At 41.9% G+C, this 20594-nt stretch overlaps 1 protein-coding gene across 1 annotated transcript in view; it reads right to left on the reverse strand.

Moving 5' to 3' along the window:
- LOC122561599 (solute carrier organic anion transporter family member 1C1-like) overlaps positions 1 to 20594 on the reverse strand; it is a 49976-nt gene that overhangs the window by 23566 nt on the left and 5816 nt on the right. The window contains exons 3-10 of the mRNA XM_043713451.1: positions 16929 to 17070; positions 16701 to 16833; positions 16462 to 16589; positions 16225 to 16371; positions 15921 to 16019; positions 8772 to 9014; positions 6893 to 7057; positions 3325 to 3520 (exon numbers count right to left, since the gene is read on the reverse strand). Of these exons, the coding sequence (XP_043569386.1) occupies positions 3325 to 3520; positions 6893 to 7057; positions 8772 to 9014; positions 15921 to 16019; positions 16225 to 16371; positions 16462 to 16589; positions 16701 to 16833; positions 16929 to 17070 (1253 nt within the window). The remainder of the gene's footprint in view (positions 1 to 3324; positions 3521 to 6892; positions 7058 to 8771; positions 9015 to 15920; positions 16020 to 16224; positions 16372 to 16461; positions 16590 to 16700; positions 16834 to 16928; positions 17071 to 20594) is intronic.

A 20594-nucleotide genomic window follows, 5' to 3' on the forward strand; every position in this document is an offset into this window, starting at 1 on the left:
ATCTTCTTTCCTGACTTCTCCGCCCCCACCTCCACTCCGGCCTATCACCCTCACCTTATCACCCTCACCTTAACCTCCTTCCACCTACTGCATTTCCAACGCCCCTCCCCCAATTCCTCCTCCCTACCTTTTATCTTAGCCTGCTTGGCACACTTTCCTCATTCCTGAAGAAGGGCTCATGCCCGAAACGTCGATTCTCCTGTTCCTTGGATGCTGCCTGACCTGCTGCGCTTTTCCAGCAACACATTTTCAGCTCTGATCTCCAGCATCTGCAGCCCTCACTTTCTCCGACAATATTCTCTGAGTCACCGACTACTTTTCCAATAGGCATGGTAGATTGAATGAGAACATTATTCAGTCTGTTTTGAAGAGATCATATCTAACAATGGGCTGCAGTATACAATAGAGCTTTTCGAAAAATGGGTATCAAATAGAATGTAAATCATGTTACAACCTCATCACATTCTCTCAAATCCTAATATTCTCTCCATGTCAAAATTGGCTCCGTCAAAATACTTAACACAAATTGTGGAGTGACAAACTATGTTTTTCTTTTGCCATTTTATAACTAGGTGCCATATTTTTGCATATGGGTTTACCATCACCAGCAGAGATCTTGCTTGGAAGGCAACTTAGAACAACTCAATCACCTGCCCAGGTTCCCTGAAAAAGACAAACTTCTCAAAGTGCGAAACAGAATGAAGCTGGTATGTGACTGACATTCAAGTGCAGAATGGTTTAATCTGCATATTAGACAGAAGGAACCCTTCCCTGGTCACCTACCTGCAGAGATACCTAAACGTTTGCAGTGGGCCGAGATGTTATGATTTCACAAAACCTAAAGGAGCAACATTGAAGAGAAAATGAAGCTAATTACATATGGAGCACACACAAAGAGGTGTGATGGACTACGCCAGACCACTCAAAACATTCTTAAGCAGACAGCTCAGACCGTAAGTTTGCAATTTGTTTTGGTAAGTGTACAGCGAAAATTACCCGGAGTAAGATAGCTAGGTTGATGACTAGAGTTTAAGACAGACAAAAATTTATTCACAAAATTACGCAATGAAACACAAAGAACAGAATAAAGAACCGCTGCAGAACTCACCCTATCCAACTAGACTTAATTATGATGTTCTGAATATACACAGCAGTCCCAATATGCAAACGTCCTTTAAAGCCCAGTATAAATGGAACACATACTTACAGGTTGAAGTTGAAGAGCAGAAACAGAGAGAGACAGAGAGTTTCCACACAGCTCCCTGTTGAACTTCCAACCAGTTTAAGACTGATCTAAAACTGCTCAGCTAAAGAGCTGACCACTCCCCTTTCATTATACTGGTCACTTCTAAAATATGACCACTTTGGCCTGAAGTCTCATCTGTTTACATATAAACAAAAGGCCTCTCAAAATCCTTTTCATCTCTGTACTAAACCAGACTGATCACTAAACCGGACTGAGCAATACCACATTTGCCTTTCTTTTACAAGTTAAAATGTATAGTACTTAGTAATACACTAAGAATGAAAATTCCACATGCAAGAGGTACTTGCAAAACAATTTCCACAACACAAGAGTTATAAAATCTGATATACCAAATAAAGTTTTAGAAATTAAGTCAAGTCCATCGTTTCAACCCATATGAAGTTCACATCTGGTGGCGAAAGTGGGTACTGCAGATGCTGGAAATTAGAGTCAAGATTAGAGTGGTGCTGGAAAAGCACAGCAGGTCAGGCAGCATCCGAGGAGCAGGAAAATCAACATTTTGGGCAAAATCTCTTCATCAGGAAGCCCTTGGCACAGTTTCTGATGAAGGGCTTTTGCCCGAAACGTCGATTTTCCTGCTCCTCAGACGCTGCCTGACCAGCTGTGCTTTTCCAGCACCACTCTAATCTTGACTCTGAAGTACAAATCTGACCAGGGCTTCACTGTTGCTCCTTTATCTGAGCACTATATTCATGTAACTCTATTGCATTCCTGTGTGAGATACTTTAAGACTTATCCTTCCTTCATATGGATCTGCAACCCCTCTGTTCCACTGTGTGCCAGAATCTGTCTTATTTCATCTCCAGCCAAGAGACCATTCATGTTATCTGTCAACTGTCTTCTCTTTCTCCTGTTAATCTGTTAACATCTGCACCTTCTTGTTCTTTGTTGCATCCCCACAGGATTATCACAGAGACACCTTACCACTCACTTTTTCCAAGTGCTGAAAACTTGTGGGACACTTTTCTTCTTCCGTTCTTAATTTGTCTCACAATCTACAGCTTTCATCTAGGTCAGCTTCAGCTCAGTGCCGGTCACCGATGAGCCAGAGATTCATGGGTTTGAATTCAAATCCGTTTCCACGGACTAGAACCTTGCACACTTGGGCAGTACTCAGAGAATGCTGCACTGTGTACAACCTTTCTGAAGTGACATCAAACCAGGGCAGCTTTGTGGCTCAGTGGTCAGCACTGCTGCTTCACAATGCCAGGGACTCAGGTTCAATTCCAGTCTTGGGCAATTATTTATGTGGCATTGGCCCATTCTCTGTGGGTTGCGTGGGTTTCCTCTGGCTGCTCTGCTGTTCTCCCATGGTCCAAAGGTGTGCTGGTTAGGTGGATTGGCCATGCTAAGTTGCCCATAGTGTCCTGCAATGTGCAGGCCAGGTGGGCCAGCCATAAGAAATGCAGGGTTACAGGAAAAGTTTGGGGGTGGGTCTGAGTGGGATGCTGCTCGGAGGATTGGTGTCGTTTTGATGGGCTGAATGGTCTGCTTCCACTATAGGGATGCTATGATTCTATTGGAGGAATAGGGTGAAGACCAGAGATGATGGACAATCACTCTTATTCAATTTCACAGAGCAGGTTAGACACTGATATGGTGTGTAAGTTACAGGAAGGTGATGGCTACATGCAGAGAGACACTGGGTAGGGTAACTCTGGTGTCACCTTGTCAAGGAGACACAGGGGCTTCTGCTGCTTTGGAATGCCGAGGTAAGTAACCACATAAATAAATGAAGACTGCGTCTAATTTATTTTCTTAAAGCAAGCTTAGTGCCATGCTAGAATCCTAGAATCATACAGTACAGAAGAGGATCTTCGACCCATCAAGTCTGCGCTGCCAAAAAAAAATTTTTCTGCTTTGTTCAACCTCAGCGATGCCTTGCCTTGATCCACCACCATAGTTAAAGATGAATATGTATAAATAAATAATGCCATTAATGGATAGCTTTGGATACCCATCTATGTGACAAGCCACGAGGTACAAATACATGTGCACACAGACACACTGCAACTGCTTTGCTACTGCTTTGATTATTTTCCTGGAACAATACTTACCCGACATAGGAGGCTGTCAAACCCGCGACTGGCGTCTTCTGACAGCCCATTGTAAAATATAAGACAAGGAGCATCCATGAAGCAACAGCTGTCCCAATGCAGAACTTCGCCGCTCCAATCACATTTATCTTGAATCTCTTCATCACCAGCCCACCGCAGAAAATTCCAATCGCCACGGGAGGAACATTGACAAGCCCTGGACAAAGATGCTCAAAGTTAGCACCTTATTACTCCAACCAGCGGACTTTCTTTCACACAGTTATGCTTTCGCTTACCTTGAGGTTTGGTTTCGTACGGCCTGATCCCCTGCCCAGCGTCAGTGATTAAGATGTTCAGATGGGATAGCAGATAGCAACTGGGGGGGGGGGGTGAAGGGGAGGTTTCCTAGCGTTTTTTAATGCTCTAGCTTGCTGATCATTTTCCACCAAGTGAAGTAATTGCAGTGGTTAATGAGTACAGGAGCTAATAGCCCCTAATTGTCTCATCTGGGATGATAGCACGCTAATGATCCTTTACATACTGTATTGCCATTTGCTTAATTATAACTATCCATGAGTTTCTGTTGATAATTTCTGTGTTGTGAACATTAAGACCCGAATTGATCTACCACCTGCATTATTCCTTTGAGCTCCCTTTTGTTGAGATGCCCATTCCAACAGTAATGTTTCTGTTTACTCATCCAGTAGTTGCGTTCCCACTACTTTTCAGACCACAGTCCTTACAGCTCTGGCATACTGTTAGAATCTTAGTCCACTTGATATTCAATCACTCAAGGTTTATGGCATTTCTCACAACACCATATGTCAATATCTATGGAATTCTTTTCCAATGAGAGCTGTGGAGGGGTTTGGGGGCGACAAGTCTCTGAATATATTTTTAAAAAAGGGTATAGATATATTTCTACAGGCTAAAGTTGCCAAGTTGTATTGGGAAATTGCAGCAGTATGGTGTTGAGCTGCAGGATCTGCCATGGTCATGCTGAAGGCTCAATGGGACAAATGTCTTACTCCTGCTCCTTATTTTCTCTGTCTACAAGCAGGCCTCTAGTTGACAATAGGATGGCTTCTGTTTTCTTCACATACTCTTTGGCTTTGAATGAGTTGAGTCTAACCTTTGAGAATGATCCATCTATGGTCTCTGTATTATCAGTGAGTGGAGACACTGCAAAGGACACAGGACCCTTACAATGGGGAAGCAGGCCTTTCGGCCCATTGACCCTCTGAAGAGCATCCCAACCAACCCAGCCCTTACCCTACACCTGTAACCCTGCCTTGATCCACACAAAGACTTAGTCTGCACCTCCCTGGACAATTTAGCATAGCCTATCCACCTAACCTGCACATCCTGTACCGTGGAAGGAAACCCACACAGACATGAGGAGAATGCACAAACTCCACTCAGACAGCTGCCCAAGGGTGGAATTGGACCTGGGTCTCTGGTGCTGTGAGGCAGCAGTGCTAACCACTGAGCCATCATGCCGCCCTCAATTCTTGATCTGTGAGGGTAATATCTAGACTGAGAGAGCATTCTTACCTATCAGATTGTTCCAAATACACTAACAATTTAAAACCAGGCCCAATCCCTATTCCCAGATGGGAGTTTACCAGAGAATGTTTTTTCCCTTAACTCCAAAAAAAGGTGCTGCACTCAACAATGTTTCCATGCCTGAGGAAGTGGTGGATTCAGGTACAATTACAACATTTAAAAGACATTTGGATGGTTACATGAATAGGAAAGGTTTGGAGGGATATGGGCTAGGAGCAGGCAGGTGGGACGAGTTGTGTTTGGGATTATGTTCGGCATGGACTGGTTGGACTGAAGGGTCTGTTTCTGTGCTGTATGACTTTATGTCATAAAGGTTCACTTGACTGTACAGGTACAACATCGTCTTGCATCATGCATGTTTGACCAAATATTCAATATTGGAGGACAACCTTTTATTAATTGCTGAACAAATTGATGTGGAATCTATGTAGTTTGGGGTAAATTTGAATGATAGCAATGGCAAATTTTTTTAAAATCTCTGATTGTACTGTTGTGAGTCATACCCCACAGTTTGATGTGGAGGTTTATATAAAGGATGTGAATAAGGCTTTACTCATCAATGGACAAGTGCCATGATATCGAGAGTTTCCACTCCTCACATGGGAGTTTTGCGTAACTGAGGAACAGATTGGAGAGCAGGCGGGGGTGATCACAGTTAGTTACAGTTCAATGGTAGCACTCCAGCATAGCAACACTCTCGGAATCAGTAAGTTGTAGGTTCGAAGACCACTCCAGCTGATGATCTAAATGATGCGTTAATTCCACGCGAGTGGTAATCCTGAAACACAGTGCACGTGCTGGGGACAAGGAGTCAAATCTCACCACAGTATTTGGTGGGATTTAGAGTAATTAATTAAAGGATCTGAAAGAGTTTGTCTCAGTGATGGTGGGCATACAACCATCAGCCAACCCAAATGCTTCATAATGCCCTTTCGGGAGGGAAATCAGCCAACCTTATGCCGTCTGATTTACATGTGACTCCAGACCCACAGCAGTGTGGTTGACTCTTAACTGCCCTTTGAAATGGCTTAGCAAGCCTTCAGTTCAAAGCCAGTTAGGGCTGGACAAGAAATGCTGGCCTTGCCATCAAAGAATTAAGAAAAGAATCTATCAGAGGTGCCATTTATTGAATGATGTGTTAAACTGAGGTCTTATTAGCTACCTGAAGAAAATTCGAAGAATCTCAAAGTGCTGTTTTCCAGAAGAACAGGCATCTCCTTGATACCTGGGACCACATTTATTTCTCAATCAACATCATGAAACCAAATTATTCATTATATTTATGGGGTCTGGCCGTCCAAATGATACCATGTTCACAATGTTGTCAAATGCACTTCGCTGACTGTAAAGCCCTTTGAGACATCATCAGGAGAAGGACTGTAAAATACACTTTCTTTCTCTCTATTCACTCTGACGTCTCGTTTTCGGCCCATTAAATTCTCAAGTGGTACTATCACAAAATAATTCCCACACAACTTGTGCCCAAATCCTGATCCAATTGCAGGGGGTGGATTTTCACTTGGGCAGGAAGCAGCTAAAAAAAAAAATGTGCTTGTGAGGATTGCAGACCAGAAACAGGAGTTGCCTGGTTCCTACACACTGCTGAAGTAAATTCTGGAGGATTTTGCTGGATTCATAGAGACGCCAGGGACAGGAGTCAAGCCCTCAGGCCTGCCCATCCAATCCAAATAGCACCTTCCTACCTGGGTGATGCTCAAGGCAATGTAACGACTCGGTCTTAGCAGGCTCTCAAAAGATCAACTTTTTGTTTGAAATGAATATTTCTTCAATTGACATCATCATGCCATCATTTATGCCCAGGAGTGTGGTGGAGGCAGTTCAATTCAAAAGGGAATTAGACAACCATTTGTAAAGAATAATGGGCTGGGCTACGGGGACAAGAGAACAGAATGTCACTCAGTGAATTGATCATTCAGAGAGCTGCTACCAGACATGATGGGCTGAATGGCCTCCTTCTATGCTGTTACAGTTCCGTATATATCAATCAAAACAAAATACGAACCCAGTAAAAGATTGGCTCTTGATGCTGTCTGGCCATATTGTTGCTCCATAAACTTGGGTTTGAATGTTAATGTTCCGATCATGCTGTTCATTAGTAAGGTGCCTTGCATTAGAAGCAATACATAAATTGGGTTGCAACACAGGCGTTTCACAGATGGCAAGAAACCTGGAAGACCAAAAACATGTTTCACATTTTAGTCTGAAAACTGTGGTTATTTTGTTGCTTTGCAAGTGCCATACAAACAGGGCATTTCCTCCTTTGGAGAAGAAGTGAATAATGGAAACTAACAGGTAAAACAATTCTGTGATAACTTTAAATGGCATGCAGTAAGACAGAGAATACTACCACTTTAACTGGAAAGTTTGCTTTAATTTACCTTTTATATTGCACAATTCTAATCTGTGTTCCTATGCAAGGAAAAAAAATCCTTTTGTGTTTTGAAGTAAGTCTCGAAGACCATAAGACATAGAGGCAGAAGTAGACTATTCAGCCCAACAGATTTTTTTTCGGCCAGTCAACTAGAACTTGGCTGAGTTGATCATCCTCAGAGAGCCATTGAGAACTACAGCATGCAAAAGGGCCTTTTGACCAATTGAGTCTGAGTTCGTTAAAAAGAACAATCTAAATATTTTAATCTCATTTTCCAGCACATAGCCTATAATCTTGTATGCCTTGGCATCACAAGGATACATCTAAAGACCTCTTAAACATACTGAGGATTGAAGGCTTCTGCCTATGTCATCCTTCCAGGCAGTGAGTTCCAGATTCCCACCTTTCTCTGGGCAAAACAAAATTCTCACATCTGCTCTAAATCTGAAGGCCCTTATATTAAATCTATGCCCCTGGTCATTGATCCCGCTATCAAAGGGAAACGTTTCTTCTGTCTATCCTATCTACATCCCTTGAAATTTTTTACATCTCACTGATGTCGTCCTTCAGTCTCCTCTGTGCCAAGCAAAAAACAACTCCAGTCTGTCTAATCTCTCTTCATAATGAAAACACTCCAGTCCAGGCAACATCCTGGTAAATCTTCGCACCCTCTCCAGTGCTCTCATGTCCCTCTTGGAATGTAGAACACAATACTAATCAATGTTATACCATTGTCTGCCTTCTCTTAAACTCTATGTCTTGGCTAATAAAGGCAAGTATTTCATATGCCTCCTTAACCACTGTATCCAGCTGTTCAGCTACCATAAGGAACCAGTGGATATCCATACCAAGGTCTCTCTGATCCCAAATGCTTCCCAAAATCCTACTGTTCATCATATGTTCCTTTGCCTTGTCTGTCACGTCCATGTGCATTACTTCACATGTATTCAGATCTTATTTGTTTCAATAAAGTCACCTCTCATTTTTCTAAACTTCAGTGAGTATTGGCCCAATCTACTCAAACTCTCCTGATAAGGAAGTATCTCTGTACCTGGAATCACAATTGTGAACCTTTTCTGGTTTGCTTCCAATGCCGGTATTTCTTTTATATATATATATCTTTCATCTTTCTAAGCAGAGAATATTGTCTATAATGTATTAAAGAAAAATTTGTGGGCAACACACATTGCTTGCAATGTAGCGTATTGATCTACATTTAAGATGTCACACTTTAGGAAACATGTTTTAACATACTATTTGCTTCAACATAGGTGGTTGGGAGGGAAAAAGGGAAAGCATCCACAAGGCATCTTGTAAGATCTTTCGAAACATAATCGCTGATATTATTCTGGAGAATGCAACAACAGTGTTTGACTTCAACGATGGGATTGAATGTTACAATGTTAGAACAATTCACCAGCGCATCTCATCAAAAATAGACATCAGCTGCATAAGATCTGAACCAGTCTTTAATCTTGTTGTTTTATTCCACGAATAATCTGCAACTTGCCTTTTGCCAGTGCGGAAAACGTGGATGACTGTTGAGATGGATGGTCAGACATTCTATGGTCTCCTTCTCCAGACCGTTTAGGGGACCTGTTGTGTTTTGTCTTCCCTTCTCCCTCTCTCGGCATGCTTTTTGGAAAGAAGAATATTGGTATTGCAGCAAGAATGGATATCATCCCAGCTATTAAAAAGCCAAGCCACCAGGCACCGACCCATCGACTATCCTTTGGTGTAATTGTCAGGCTGTCTGGGAGAAAAAGGATGCACATTCATTATGAATGTCTGCAGTCACAGAAAGCAGTAAGGCTCCTTCCTTGTTGAGGTGCCAGCTTCAATGAAAGAGGGAACATTTTTCAATGTGAGTTGCCTCCCACACACATTGCTTTCCCCCAACATGCTAGGGAGTTTTGAATAAAAAAAACAAGCGTTTTTATTTCTGAATGCCAGCAAGTATTAAAATCTGGCAGGTCATTGAATTATTATCCACATCGCTGGAGTGATGTCAAATTGCATTTATGATTTTGGTTTAGCTTCATCTTGTTTGATCATTTTATCAATACCTGGCATTTGAAAATGAGCATTACATTAACATTAATAGAATCACTTGATGTCCTTGTATCATTTTGCTTTGTCTGACAGCAGCATCAAGCACTCACTGTGGCACTGTTAAACACATTAATTTGGCTACACATATACATTTCTATAGATAGCTCTATATATACAGAGGCAGTCTGCAGTGTGACGTTTCTATTTGGAAGAAGGTGCACACTTGAAACTTATATCAATCATTGCTAAAAGAAATCAGGCTGCAAGCTACAACTTCATTATTGGCCGTGCCCTTTAGTAACACAGTGCAATGCAAGTAATATTCCTAGCAGACCTCCACATACAAATAAAGGGGATCTTGTGAGTTAGTAGCAGCGCACATTTCATTATCTCCATTTGATTATTTGTCAGCTTCTTATTGTACCTGATTGTTGGCTTGCAGGGTGAATGCTTAGCTTATTCTTTAATGATTGAGCAGAGAGAACCTTGGAGTTGAGGCACTGATGAATGGGCCATCCCTCCTATACCTCCTACACTGGTAATCAAGTTCCTCAATTTTCCTCTCAGTGACTCTGCGTAAGAATTTGGCCTGTGCCCAATGCCTCCTCAAATGGTGCAAAGGGAATCAAAGTCAGAGAGTCATTCAGAGTGGCAAGAGACCCTTCGGTCCAATTAAATCATGCCGAACATAATCCCAAATATTTCTGCTTTATCATCCTTTGGAACAGCACCAGGCAAAACAATAACCAGTTCTTCCAAAATGTCAGCGGTGAGGCTAAGCTAATTTCTTTCCTTTCTATTTCAAATTAAATGTAGGCAAATTCCACTTTGTGTGTCTCTTTTTCAACCCCTTGATTGGCTGTAAGAAACACCTTTTCTTTTAGCACAGAACTATATTATTCTTCAATTAAAATAGAGTTCAAATGTTTAACACTAGCAAGCCAATTACAAGGTTGGCTTGTAACTCTGAGGAAAAATATTTAAACATTACTTCAAACACACACACAAGTTTAAAGTTTAGCAAGTAGTGAGCATTTGATAAAAATATGCAGTTTAATAAGCCCCTAGAGGGCTTGAAGTATTAGGCATTTGGTTAATTGTATCCTCAGCGAAATGCATAGATGCTGTTGAGTTTTTAGTGAATATATTTTATTATTGATACACTTTTCACTGGGCATTGTGCTTCAATAGGCTAAGAGAAGACAAGGAAATAAAGGACCTTCAAAATCTGTTGTTTGGAAGCAATTTGCTTCTCTCTCCTCTGCCCAAAAGCTTTTGCCTGAAGTGTGGTTCATTCCATCTGGCTTCAGTTTTCTTCTTCAAGATGGATAACGTACACATGCATTTTTCATCCCAGCAAGTGAAATTTCCAGTGATAATCAAACAGGAGATACAGACCTGAGTGACCCGGTTGCAGCCATTTTGATGACAAGTTCATTTCAGTTCAGACTTGATTTTCTTTCTTGACGATTTCATGAAATGGCTCAACCAGTGGGTCAGGTGATCACTGTGGCCATCTTGATTCAACGGTTTTTCTCTTTTTAAAATCATTTCACTCTGCGAAAAGTCCCAGGTAGTAAAAATCAGATGATCAAAGTGAAAGTCCATTTTTACCACTTTTTGTGAGGAATGCTCTTAAACATAACACTTCATGAATCCAGTAGAACTCAGGAGGAGCCTCAAACAGGCTAGATTCAACTGGGAGAAAGTGGGGATTGTAGATGCTGGAGATCAGAGTCGAGAGTGAGGTGCTGGAAAAGCACAGCAAGTCAGGCAGCATCCAAGGAGCAGGAGAATCCACGTTTCGGGCATCAGTTCTTCATCAGGAATGAGATTCCTGATGGTCATTCCCAATGAAGGGTTTCTGCCCGAAACGTCGATTCTCCTACTCCTCGGATGCTGCCTGACCTGCTGTGCTTTTCCGGAACCACACTCTCGACGCTAGACTCACCTGTGTAAGATCGACAGATCTAGTTTCACAGAGCAAATAGTGTGGTCTCAGTATTTTAGTTATGGTGACATTCTGCAATCTTCTAAGGTCAAACAATTTGCGTGTTAACTGCAAGGTTCTGAGCCCTGATGGGACTTGCATTGGAAGGTCCCCTAGGAAACAGCACTGACTACCTCAGTTGTTAAAGGGTTACTATTGCCATTTGACAGGACAGTTTCACGTGTTCCAGATAAGGATGCTTCTAGACTATGGGTGTTGTCTTTCCTCATTATCTTTAAGGAGGTGGTGATAGGCCTTCTTCTTGAACTGCTACAGCCTGTGTGATGAAGGAACTCCCCTGATGTTGTTAGGCATGGAATTCCAGCAATTTGACCATACAATTGGCTGCTGTAAGTCTTGCAATACTAATCATCCATTTGGAAGAAAGAACGAGATAGTAAGAGGATTGAGAAATGTTGGTGGTCTCGTAATTCAAATAAATGCTCTGGAGATATGTGTTTAAAACCTACCTTTGCTGATGGTGACCAAATTCAATGTACAAAAATCTAGATTTAGAGGGTGGGCTGATTTGACCAGAAATCAGCTAAATGTCAGTCACGATGAGTTTCATGGAGCCCTACTGCGCAGTCTTCCCAAACTGCCCTTGTTACCTATGCACCTTGTCCATACAATGGCCTGCTCATCATAGTCTCCCATTCCCCACAGGTGGTTGTATTGGGCACTGCTGGGATTTCTCGGAGTTCCTGGCATTGGTGCCATCTTTCAATCCAAGCCAGGCTCTTTGTTAAGAGCTGGCATTTTGTAGATGCCTTGTATAGTCTTTGCCAATTGCTCTAAAACATGTTGGACAGAAGGGAAGTTGGCACCCTACACTGCCAACGGGCATCTGGAGGTCCTGGTGATCAGCGGTACACATGAACACTTCTAATGGATCAAAGTCTAAGTTGTTAGTGACTGATGTCCAAAATGGAGTCACGAAGGAGCAAGTAGTGAGCTGGTCTCTCATCCGTGTCAGTAATTGACTACCTGGTGGCTGGGGCAATGGGAAACTGCACATCAGTGAGGTGAGATGACATGATAGTAAGGATATTGATGAACACAAATTGATCTTTTGCCACCCCATTGTGAGAGTCTCATCTCACCATCCAACACTTGGTTGGAAAATGGGACCATTTGCTCTTGACGTTGAAACGTTCCTCACTGCTGATCTCTACTTTCTCACCAATGGCTATATAATAGTGACAGGGAAAGTTCAGTTTCATTTAAATCATAGTTGGTCATTGTAAAAATCCAGTTGGTTCCCTAATGTCGTTTCGTGAAGGAGATCTGCTGGTCTCACCTACAGGTGGCTCTAAACCTACAACAACGTGGTTGACACCATATGTTCTAGACAATTAGGCAAGGGCAATAAATGCTGGCCTAGTCAGCAATGTCTATGTTCCATAAATAATTTTAAAAATATATATAAAGAGATGTCAAACTTTTCTTGACACACTTTGTTCAAGAAAGATTGTAATGAGCAACCGGGGAATTATAGACCTGAGAGTCTGACTTTGGTTGTGGGTAAATTGTTGGAGGTGATTATAAAACAGATAGGATTTATGGGCATGTAGAGAGGAAAACATTGATTAAGGATGGTTAGCATGGTTTTGTACAAGGAAAATTGTGTCTCACAAACTTGATTGAGTTTTTTGAGGAAGTTACCAAGAAGATTGATGAGGGCAGAGCAGCCAACGTTGTTTACTTCAACAGGATTCCACATGCTAGACTAATTAGTAAAGTTAGGTCACATGGGTTTGAGGGTGAGCTTGCCAATTGGATACATAATTGGCTTATCAGCAGGAGACAGAGAGTAATGGTGGATGGTTGCTTTTCGGACTGGAGGCCTGTGACCAGCGGTGTTCCACAGGGATTGGTTCTGTGTCCTCTTTTGTTTGTCATTTATATAAATGATTTGGATGTGAATATGGAAGGCATGGTTAGTAAGTTTGCGGATGACACCAGAATTGTAGACAGTGAACAAAGTTCTCTACAATTACGAAGGGATCAAATGGGTGAAAAAAAAGCAGATGGCAAATTCAAGCTGGACAAATGGGAGGAATTGCATTTTGGTACAACAAACAAGGGTTGGGCATATACAATTAATGGTAGGGCCTTGGGTACTGTTGTAGAACAGAGGGACCTAGTAGCACAGCTACATAATTATTTGAACTTTGCATCACATATAAACAGGGTGACTAAAAAGGCTTTTGGCATACTTGCCTTCATTGCTCAGTCCTTTGAGTAAAGGGGCTGGGAAATCATGTTGAGGCAAAGGCAAAGTACAGGACATTGGTGAGGCCTCTTCTGGAATAATGTGTTCAGTTCAGTTTTAGAAAGGATATTATTAAGCTGAAGAGGATTCTGAAGGGACTTACAAGGATGCTGCTGGCTATGGAAATTTTGAGATATAAAGGAAGGCTGGATAGGCTGGGACATTTTTCACTGGAGCATAGGTGGTTGAGAGGTGACGTTATATAAGTTTATAAGATAATGAGGGGTAGAGATGGAGTTAATGGTATCTGTCTTTTCCTTCGGACGGGAGATTTCAAGACAAGGGGGAAGTATATTTTTAAGGTGAAAAGATAGAGATTTTAAAAAGACATGAGGAGCAAACGTTTTACACAGAGGGTGGTTTGTGTGTGGAAAGAACTTCCTCAGGAAGTGGTAGATGTGAGTAGAATTACAATGTTTAAAAGACATTTGGATAAGTACATGAATAGGAAAGGTTTGGAGCGATATGGGCTAGGAGCAGGCAGGTGGGACTAGTTTAGCTTGTTTGGCATGGACTGGTTGGACAAAAATTTCTGTGCAGTATGACTCCCTGCCTCTATGACCAGGTTGGATGTAGGATGAACTGTTGTAAAAGTGTTGGAGCAAAACCAATAGAAACTTCCTTAATTGTATCAGATATTTGAATTAGAATTAGAATTAGCTTTATTGTCACCTGTACTCACATGAGTACAGTGAAAGGTGTACAAGTCATCGCTTACAGCATCCTCTTAGGTACCAAGGTGCCTAGATACAAATTCTCAAGTACAAGGTTGTAGGGAAAAAAGTTAGAATAAAGTGATATAGGGAAGACCTGAAGGGTGAGAGAGAAAGAGCAGTTTGGTAGTCAGGAGCAGATCTGCAATGCATTGCCTGGAAGTGTGGTGGAAGGGTTCATGAGGGCACTAGATAATCATTTAGAGAAACAATGTGCAAGGGTATGGAGAAAAGGCAGGAGAATGACACCAAGACATGGTGCTCATCTGGAGAGCCGGTGCCCTTATCAATACACTGCTAAGTAAATCAGCATTTAATGGAGACTGTGCATGGGAGAAAGTGGAACATAAAAGGAAAATAGTCTGGTAGCCAAGGAAATGAAACTCCCAAACTATTATTGTTCAACATTTGCCTACACTAAGTAAAGGAACATGTCTGTCATTAGTCTCTCTTAACCTTGTTCAGCTCAGCTGAAATCATGTGCAGGGCATATTGAATGTGTTATTTTGCAGGTAAACTATATCAAATCCTTGTTGTTACTATGGAGATCTTGGATACAATCAGTCGAAGTTATGGGTAGACATTGTGTTCACAAAGCTCCCAGAAATTCACACAGCAAAATGCAAAGTATAAACACCAATGAACAAAAAAATGTCAACATATCTGTATATTTTATGGACCTTAATAGGCCCCATTGACAGCACTCTTCCCTTCCAGTTCAAAGGTTGAAGGTTTACCTACTCGAGGTCCTGAGCACGAGCCTCCAGTGCTGCACTGTTGGAACTGCTGTCCTTTTGGATGAGATGTCAAAACGATATCCAGTCTACCCTCTCCAGGGGATGCAACAGAGCCCACAGCATAATTTTGACAAACAATGAGGTTATTCCAGATACCTAGCCAAAACTCAACCATTACTTGCTGAAGCTCCTCGGATGCTGCCTGAACTGCTGTGCTCTTCCAGCACCATTGATCCAGAATCTGGTTTCCAGCATCTGCAGTCATTGTTTTTACCTTATTACTTAACATCATTTAGTCAGGCGATCTTGTCATCATCGTATCATCGTTTGTGGGATTTTACTGTGCACAAATTGCATCCGACAGTGTCTACACTTCAAAGTGTAACTGATTGACTCGAAAGCGTGCTGTTACATTCTGAGGTGTAGATAGGTGCAACATAAATGCCCACCTTTTGTTTGTTCTCCTCTGAACGAACGTTTCACTTGTTGTAGGCTAGGTTTTGATTTTGGCTGTCCAAGCTCAGGACTCCAGAATTGGTGCAAGAGCTTTGCTATACAGTTGCCTTAAACCAGTCATCCACTTATGGGTTTCCTAAATGGGGCAAACAAGGGAATGGCTTGTTGCCTTGCAGATTCCTGGCAGTTGCAACCTCATTAAATTACCCACAGTCTAAAATGCAAACCACTTGGGTCTCACTGTACGTGATACATATGCGTCTACTCCGGGTTTATTATCCCAACCTTTCCCTCGAGTTGCCTTCTCATTTGTGGGTAGCTCCAGCCTGCCTTTAAACCTAAAAGGCTGTCTTTCTTTGAGATTTGAAAAGCCAAGGCCTGTTGTTTTGGAAGGCAAATTGGTTGATAAATGTCAGAAACGTTTTGCAGTCCTTACCTGAACTCACAAATCCAACGTCCACAAACAACTTGGCACAGATCGATCCCAGCACAAAGCCAAATATGGGGCCCAACAATCCAAATGTGTACATGCATCCTAAGATAAAATGGGATTATTCAGTTACAGGTGATCAAGGTGCTGTAATTCCTTACTTCCCTCTCTAGCAATCTTTTAAAGTGAGGTAGACATTTGCGAGAAAACTTGAGACATGAGCTTGAGTATGAAGGCTTATACCACCGCAACTTCACTTTACTTTGAAAAGTATGTTTTATTCTGATTCATTTGGAAACTTTTCATTTACCTAAATAGAACGCAAAGTTTTCCTGTTTAGTGTGATCGTCAAGGTAAGATATACCCAAAGGAACGACTGGTGTCTCCCCAATTCCACGTATGAGATTTCCAAGGAGTGCAAGGACCCAGAGGGAGGATTCAATTGTTTTTTCGCAACCTGATACAACACAAAGATGCTAATATGAAGAGAAGAAAGTAGCAGTATCAGAGCTAACAATAATCTGTTCAAAAATGGAACTTTACTTGCCCAGTTTAGGCACTTTTGAGGAGATGTTCAGGAATTCTGGCGTTAGCTTGTCATACGGGTCAGTTGAACACAAGGACACATTTAACGTAGAATTGTGTGAGGGTTTAATTGCTGATTCATATTCATAGCTGCAGAAATGTCAACAGTTTTGCTAATGTCATTTTTTCTAATATTACTTTCACTAATGTATTTTCTCACAGAATCTCAAATAATTCTAAAACTTGGCTATAGAAACTTACCGTCCCATGATGAAATGGGGCAAGGTTATTATAAACGTGCCAATAGCCATGAGGACCAGACCAGTTGCGATTAGTTTTGGTCGATGAAACTTTGCTCCAAAGTAACTCACAAAGGCGATCACTGTCAGATTCCCTTTAGCCAAAACAAAAATGACGCATGTGAAAAAGAAACATAACTTGTTTCTGATCCTGTACTCGGATGGTTTTATTTCTGAATTTATCACTTACCAATTTCAAAGCTCCCATCAGTGATGCCAACGAGTGAACTCGGAATATCGAAGCGTCTTTCCATCTGTGTGATTGTACTCTTCATATAGCTCCCAGATAATGTTTTCGCGAAGAAAGCAAACGTCAGAGCTGCGAGAAACAACTAAACAAAATCATATTTGTAAATGAATGTTTCTGGGGAGAGCAACTGTACCAGGAAGTGGTAATCAATTCACACCCATAAATATATTTTCATTGTAATATTGTCAAAAATGATTAATTTCGTATATATATATATAGTTGACATTTAACTCTGGGCAATTAGGGATGAGCAATAATTGCTGTCCTAGTCAGCAACACATACATCACACAAATGAATAAAATATAAATGCATGATTTATGGTTATAGCAATGTTCTGTCTGGTTCAGCTCAAATAAATATCATGTTGAATCACTCAAAACTGTTCGAGAGAATTTGCCAAAGTATGCCACTAAACACACCAAGAACATATCAGTACATGCTCATGTTGATGAATTTTTCTTTAAATGTAGGGCCAGCCAGGGTGGAATTGGTGCAGCCTCCAAAATGCAAATATTACAGTGTATTAAATCAGGCAAAGAATCATCAACCACTAGTATTTATTTAATGTCTTTAGGGAAATTTCCTTAGGTACAAAGTAGAGGAAGGCAATGCACAAGGAGTGAGGTGAGTTGGGAGGGTTGACCTAGGACAGACTTTCTGTGGAGGAATTTCAAATCAATGATGTGGAGGGAGAAGTAGACATCAAAGTGAAAAATCATATTACTGTGTATTTATGCTTCCAGAAAAGACATTTGTACAGCCTTCAGTAGGAGAATGAACCATAGGATATGTAGCAAACCAGGTTTAGGGATAAATCAAAATGTTCAGTGTGATTATTAAGTACAAGTAATGGGACAGAGAGTATAGAAAGGGTCAGGAAGCTAACTTCAGGCTGAGCAGATAAGGAGACAACTACAAGAAGGAGGGCAGTCAGCACAGGACTGAGAGCGATGTACTTAATAATGCACAGGTTACGAAACAAGGACAATGAGTTTGTAGCTCAGATTGTAATTGGTGGGAACGATATTGTGGGCATCACAGAGATAAGGAAATGAAACTCCCAAACTATTATTGTTTAACATTTGCCTACACTAAGTAAAGGAGCATGTCTGTTATTAGTCTCTCTTAACCTTGTTCAGCTCAGCCGAAATCATGTGCAGGGCCTATTGAATGTCTTCTGCTGGGAACAAAGAGGTGGTGGAGGAACTGAATAGATAGTTTGCTTTAGTTTTCATGGCAGAAGACACCATTAGAATACCAGAACTTCAAGAGAGTCAGGGGCAGAGGTAGGTGCAGTGATCATCACTCAGGAGAAGGTGCTGGGGAAACTGAAAGGTCTGAAGATGGATAAATCACCCACACCAGTAGTTCTGAAGGAGATCGCTGAGGAGATTTTGAGACGCATTGGTGTTGATCGTTCTGTAATCACTAGAATCAAGGAGAGTCCCAGCAGATTGAAAAATGCCTAATGAAAAGCTTCTGTTTAAGAAAGGAGGGAGGCAGAAGATGGAAAATTACAAGCCAGTTAGCCTGACCTTGGCCGTTGATATGATTTTAGAGTCTATTATTAAGGATGAGGTTGCAGGGTACTTGGAAGCACATGGTGAAATAGGGCTGAGTCAGTACAGCTTCATCAATGGGAGGTCACACCTGAAAAATCAGTTAGACTTCTGTTAGGAAGTAACAAGCAAGTTAGACAATGGAGAGCGAGTGTGCGTGATCTATTTGTATTTCCAGAAGGCTTTTGACAAGGTGCCACATAGGAGGCTGTTAACTAAAATAAGAACCCATGGTGTTAGAGGCAAGATGCTGGCATGGATAGAGGATTGGCTGACTGGCAGAAAGCAGAGAGTGGGCATGAAGAATACTTTTCAGGAGGCAGTCAGGGTCAGTGTTGGGATCACAATTATTCAATTAAACATCAACAATCTGGACAAAGAAGCTGAGGGCATCATTGCAAAGTTTGCAGATAACATAAATATACCTGAGGGACAGATAGTGTTGAGGAAGCAGGGAATCTGAAGAAGGACTTAGACAGGTGAGGATAATGACAAAGAAGTGGCTGAGGGAATGCAATGTGAGAAAGTGTGAGATTTTGCATTTTGATGGGAAGAGTAGAAGCATAGACTATTTTCTAAATGGGGAGAGGCTTTGGAACTCTGAAGTACAGAGAAACTTAGAAAACCTGGTTCAGGATTCTCTTAAGGGTAACATGCAGTTAGGAAGCCAAATACAATGTCAGCATTAATTTCGAGAGAGTTAGAAAACAAGAGCAGAGATGTACTTCTGAGGCTGTATATGGCACTGACCAGACTGCATTTGGAATATTGTGAGCAGTTTTGGACCCAATATCTAAGGAAGGATGTGCTGGCCTTGGAGGCCTTCCAGTGGAGGTTCACAAGAATGTTCCAGGGAATGAAGGGTTTGCCATATGAGGAGTGGTTGAGGACTCTGTATCAATGGAATTTAAATTCCATTGTGGGCGGCATGGCACGGTGGCACAGTGGTTAGCACTGCTGCCTCACAGCGCCTGAGACCCGGGTTCAATTTCAGTGCTTGGGAGCCTCCTGTGAAGCGCTTCTGTGGTGTTTCCTCCGGCATTTATAGTGATTTGTATATGCCGCTTCCGGTTGTCAGTTCCAGCTGTCCGCTGCTGTGGCCGGTATATAGGATCCAGGTCGATGTGCTTATTGATTGAATCTGTGGATGAGTGCCATACCTCTAGGAATTCCTGGCTGGTCTCTGTTTGGCTTGTCCTATAATAGTAGTGTTGTCCCAGTCGAACTCAAAGTCTCCCAAACTTTGAACACCTATGGGCGAGAGACGCTAAGACAAACCAGGAAATGGGAATCCTGTGCCAACCGTCTAAGCGCCACATACGAACAACTCCGGTTCCTGCACGAAAGCCGAAAGAATCGAATCCTTCTACCATGTGTCAGATACAGACCACCAGTCAACAACCCACAAGCCAGGGACACAGCCAGACAGAACGGATTCAGGATGATCCAGATAATGATTACAGACGCTCACAACAGACTTCACAAATACAACAAGAAATTGCATGCCAAAAAATTGTTAATTTCAAAAGCCACCAATCAGGAATGGCCCTGGACCATAGAACAGGCCATCACCATAGGACAGAACAGGACCACACACCGCAAAAAAACGGCACTAAAAGGAAAAATGGCCAAACTAACACACAACAGAGAGGACACGACAACACACAACCTGGGTTAGAAACCTCTCCCACAGACAGCTCACAGACACGGAAAGAACAATACTGGCCAAGGGACTCAACTACAACCACAGGGACGCCAAGACAGCAGACTTCCTAGCAGCACTAGAATGCAGACTCAGAAACAATGGACTGACAGAAGAGACACAACAAACAGTGAGACAAAGTATCGTACCCCTGATAACAAGGAAAAGACAAACACATAACCTCAACACCAAGGAGAGGGAAGCACTAAAATCACTAAGAAACGATAAAAACATAATCATACTACCAGCAGACAAAGGCAGAACGACGGTCATCCTGGACAAAGCAGAATACACCCAAAAAGCACAACAACTACTTGCAGATACCAACACCTACCAAAAGAAGG

Source organism: Chiloscyllium plagiosum, chromosome 23 (assembly GCF_004010195.1).
Source record: "Chiloscyllium plagiosum isolate BGI_BamShark_2017 chromosome 23, ASM401019v2, whole genome shotgun sequence".
Classification (NCBI taxonomy): domain Eukaryota; kingdom Metazoa; phylum Chordata; class Chondrichthyes; order Orectolobiformes; family Hemiscylliidae; genus Chiloscyllium; species Chiloscyllium plagiosum.